The 4,857-nt window shown below is 42.4% G+C and overlaps 2 protein-coding genes across 2 annotated transcripts; one reads left to right on the forward strand and one right to left on the reverse strand.

Moving 5' to 3' along the window:
• The first annotated feature begins 1,368 nt into the window (after window positions 1–1,368).
• On the forward strand, window positions 1,369–1,692 carry LOC136548102 (xylanase inhibitor protein 1-like). The gene has a single exon (XM_066539739.1). It carries the CDS (start codon window positions 1,369–1,371, stop codon window positions 1,690–1,692), a length of 324 nt encoding a protein of 107 aa, XP_066395836.1.
• Window positions 1,693–2,351: 659 nt separating this feature from the next.
• Window positions 2,352–4,254, reverse strand: LOC136548103 (myosin type-2 heavy chain 1-like). The gene is made up of 6 exons (XM_066539740.1): window positions 4,180–4,254; window positions 4,004–4,086; window positions 3,382–3,571; window positions 3,267–3,307; window positions 2,927–3,189; window positions 2,352–2,842 (listed from the first exon to the last, which is right to left on the reverse strand). The coding sequence occupies exons 1-6, from the start codon at window positions 4,252–4,254 to the stop codon at window positions 2,352–2,354; spliced, it is 1,143 nt and encodes a 380-aa protein (XP_066395837.1).
• Between the last annotated feature and the right edge of the window lie 603 nt (window positions 4,255–4,857).

The raw sequence follows: 4,857 nt of genomic DNA on the forward strand, positions 1-4,857 counted from the left end.
GCACCGAAGAAAAGGTGCATCGGCTAGTTTTCCGATGGCTAGCTGACGTGGCGACCACCATAATTCTCTGGTGGGGTCACCGGACCTTTCCGGTGATACTGCAGTTTGCCACCCACAGCTATATTTGGTGGGGAAGACTATAAATACATTTGAGGTGTGTATGAGCTGAGAATATTGAGTTGAGGCTCATCTCTAGTTCCTCTAGCCATCAAAGTGCTTAAGGAACATTTAGGTGATTAAGCTTTTGTGCATCGCGAATTGCTTAAGCTAGTTAGACCTAGCATTTGGCGCTTTGTTCTGGCCTTAGGTTTAGTGTTTAGTGAGGTTTGCATACCTCTTGTCACCTAGTGTTTGTGTGCACCATTGCATGTACATTAGGGGCTTTGGCATTGCAAGACCCTTCGATGTGTGGAGAGACTGCCGACGTTGTACCAAGGGAACAAGGCCCTTTTTTCTATAATAAGTTCAGTTAAACTTAAAAAAATTGACTTAACTTTAGGAATTAACTTATTCAGGGATGGAGGGAGTTTATAGAAGCTTAAATGATGTCACAAATTTGAGATACACCCCTTCCATTTTTTTAACATGTCATATTGTCATGAGTCAAATATTCATAACTTAACTATCAATTTTAAAAAATCTACGTAGTTTCGCAGCATGCAAACTATAAATTATGAAAGTATTTCTCATAGTGAATCTAAAAATATAAATTGCATGTTGTTAACCTATAAATTTTAAAAAAATGATGATCAAAGTAGAAATGTTTGGACTTAGGATAAAACTAAAACGATATGTTAAAAAACAGAGGGAGTAGAAATTCAAGTGACCCTGTATCCTTAGTTTCGTCCATATTTGGATTAGCACAGGAACTATTAGCACAAGGTGCTACCCTGTTCGCTTATGCTGAAATTTAACTTATATTGATGCTTATGCTAATTTGTTGTGAGAGGAAAATACTGTTTGTCGGTTGAAAAGTAGTTCAAAGCGAACATGGTACACTAACATTAACTCACAAACGAAGCAGCGTGCCTGCTCCGTACTCTCCGGCTGCTCAACCGGCGGATAAGGTAAAGAAACGAAGAATATATATAAACCACACAACGGTCAACCGTATCAGTGGATATATGATAATAAAGTATATAAACCGTGTGCGGCTGTGCGCCGAGAGGCCACCAGCAGACTCGCGCATGAGGCACCGACACTGCCGATCGGTTGCTTGATGAGCACCACATGCATCAATCAACACAAGATCAAAATTAACAAGCCGCCGCAATGCGTGAACGAACGATGTCTGTTCTGTTTTCCCTTCGTTGATGCACGTCGCTTTCGATTCGGCATATCACATATCAGGCTGCTGGTATGCCGGATATGCCGAATATGCGCGTTCCCGGACCGCCGGGTGTGCAGCGGGTGCTCGCCACGGGGCTCGTCACCCGCATCAACGTCAGGTTCTACGGCGACGCGCACTGGCAGCAGGAGTGGGACAAGTGGACGGCGGCGTTCCCGGACGCCATGATCTTCGTCGGCCTGCCGGCGTCGGAGCAGACGGTCGGGTACGTCCACCCCAAGAACCTCTACTACGGCGGCGTCCCCGTGGTGCAGAAGGCGGCCAACTACGGCGGGATCATGATCTGGGACCGATTCGCCGACAAGCAGACCAACTACAGCAGCTACGCCATTCAATGGGCTTGATCGATTCGATGATCGGAGCTCCATCTCCATCCATGCCGTGTGCTCTGTGTGTATCTACTGTAGTGTTGTCCATCTCCTCACTAGCGTGCTTGTGCAAGAATAAAGTGAGGCTTGTGCGTCAATAAACAATCCTCTGGAAATAATCAGCGTCTGGCATTTTTCTGAAGAGGGCCGGACAGCCAAATAGAACATGACCAATCTGCAGAACCCAGAACGAATCGGCTACGCCTCTGTTCTGGTAGCACATGGAATTGTTCTTCTGGAACAGAACAGAGAAATTTCAGGAATAAAGGCAAACTACAGCTGCCACATAATCCTCATGTTGCAGCAGTTATCACATCATATGCAACAAAATGCCAAAATGCTACAGCTCGGGTGTTCTGTTCTGGAGGAATAAGCAGTGAACAATAACCCTCATCACTCCTTCAGTTTTACCGGCTATGCTAGACTACAGCTTTCTTTAAGCCAAGCACTAGAGCCACAACCGCTCACTTGCACAAAACTTTTCTTCATACCATATAATTGAATGGCAGAACGACTGCCCAAGACTCCTAAAAAGGTAAATGTCTAAGAGAGTTGTGACAGCTGACAAGGCATAGGTTCCAACCAAACAGGCCTGAAGGTCATGAGAAATCTTCTGAACATCAATGTTCACAGACTCAATATTTCTGTGCAACTTTTGCCGCCAGGGGGTCAACTGCATTTCGAATCCTAGCATAGTCTTCCCTATTGAGATGCAGGGGCATAACAAGCCTTTGAAGATCGAAGTCATCTCCATGATAGGCACGAAGCCTTATGAGCATGGCAGCAGCCAGGCTGTACGCAGAGAGGCTTGTGGCTATTTCAATGGTTTCCAACATCTTAGGCAACTGCTCTTTTACCTGTCCCAGAGCATCCATACGAGCCAACAAATGTTGATAATGACCAAGGTTTGTCGTGGCTGCAACGCCTTTTAGTCGAGATATTGGTGCAGTTAATGATTGATGGATGCATCCTTGGATTTTGGCGAGACCATCATTATTTGTCTCCAACTCTGTCATTAGCTTGTTTTTCTCATTGACAGCTTTACCTAGCTGTTCACTTAATTCTCTTATATTTGACTTTTCTGCTTCTAATAACCTGTTGACATGGTCAATCTCGTCCTCTAGAACTAAAGGAATAAAAAGATACATTGTAAGAAACATTCTATTTTGACGAAACATGCAGACTTAGGATAATGGTTCAAACTTTATACCTGCATTTCTCTGTTCGACCTGTGTGTCCCTTTTCAACATCATAGTGAAATTATTCTTCAGACTGCTAAGCTCCTCTTTCTTCTCGGCCATCTCCTGTTTCAGGGCTCTATTTTCTCGGAGCGCTTCTTTCTGAGCAGCCTCAGTTTCTTGTGACCGCTTGGATTCAATTTGAAGTCGCTCAGCCTGCTCTTTAAGTCTCTCTTCGAGAACTTTGGCCCTCTCAAAAGCTACAGTTTTCTCTGATATTGCATTTTCCAACTCTCTGTGATTTAGATTAATATATTAGAGCAAGTTTTGTTATATTAGGCAAATAATTTGTAATGGTACAAGAAATCTTACTCATTTAATCTGGCAAAATGCTGCATAACTCTTTCTGAATTCTAGTAAAAAGGTATAGGGTTCAGAAAACAGCAGCTATAATCTGATAAAACAAAATGGCGAGTATATTTCTTACTTCGTTGCACATGCTGAAGACTATTGGGGAGGCAGTGGTCAACTGGCAATGCCCAAGGGCCTCTGGAGATGCAAAGGATTCCATTCCAAGCCCCTCATTTGCCTTGGTTTCAGTTTCACCGTCCATTGATTCAGCCACCAAACATACATCTGGAAACATAGCTGACCTTAATTGTTGGCTATGATCAACCCTGTAAATTATTGAAAGAAACATGTAAGAAGAATAGGGATAGAAAGTACAAGGACCTCATTGAAGAAGTGCCAGAAAGACAAAGCTCAAATAATATAGTCAGAGTAAAGTTCACTGTGATCCCTAAACTTGTTAGAGGGTGCCATCTAGGCCCCTCAATTATTAATCTGAAGTTTCATGTCCCTAAACATGTTATCGCTTATGTGGCATGTGCCTATGTCCCATCTTTAACATTAAACGTGGGATCCATAAGTGAGTGGGTCATCTCTCTCCCTCCCAGCCTCCCTCATCTCTGTGCAGTTGGTCTAACCAGAATTTTTATTTGTTTATTGATTCATGTTAGAGACAATAGTAATATATGTAAATGCTGAATTGGTAAAATTAGGGTGACATGGATGACATGAAGATGAAAAGTAGCCAGATAATAACTCACTCCCTTCTTCTGGCAGTCTTCGCCTCTGAGGCCTGGGTTTGACCAATGTAGACCTCAATCATCTCCAAAATCCTTGCAGTATTCTGATGAACATGTTAAATAATTAGAAATTTATTCCAATAAAAAATTGTTAAGTTAGCACACCCTCATTGCCTTCATCATCACCTCAACCCTACCTTTTCTGCCTCGCTTTGTGAAGCAGCAGGAGATAGTGCAGTCCTTCCTTCTGCAGTGGTGTCCACGGTGTTCATGGGATCACGCACTAAATGTGCATCCATTTTGTAGCCTGAATGATAAGCCTCATTAGCTCGGGATGTAAGTGATGGCAGCAAACCAATTCTGGATGCAGGGATGAAAATTCCGCCATCTTGCGCTTAGCAGGAAATATAACTGAGCTTATGCATTGCAGGCTACGATCAGCTCTGTAAATTATTCAAATCAAGACATAATATTGTGTACTTCCATAAAAAAAGGAGTATCATATAGGGAAGCCTATTAGGAAACATTTGTAGTCACTAATGGAATTCAAGCTGAGTAGGTTTGTTTAGATAGAGAACAGTAGGGGCTCACCCCTGCTTGATATATATATTTTTTTCAAAAAAACAAAACACAAAGCACATAAAATTTTTTTAGACAAAGAAAAAACTCAAAGAAGAAATACATAGCTTTGACATAAAACGTCAAACAAAGCTGGGTAGTATATGCCAATAAACTAGTTGAGACAACAAGGAACATACTAGGGAAGCCTTAGCTATGGCTATTACCATAACCTGATGATTGAACTGAAAACTATTTTTTCCAAACTATTTCAGTGTGGGGATGGGGGAGGGGTTGCACACCTACTTATATATTAA

Source organism: Miscanthus floridulus, chromosome 4 (assembly GCF_019320115.1).
Source record: "Miscanthus floridulus cultivar M001 chromosome 4, ASM1932011v1, whole genome shotgun sequence".
In the NCBI taxonomy this organism is placed as follows: domain Eukaryota; kingdom Viridiplantae; phylum Streptophyta; class Magnoliopsida; order Poales; family Poaceae; genus Miscanthus; species Miscanthus floridulus.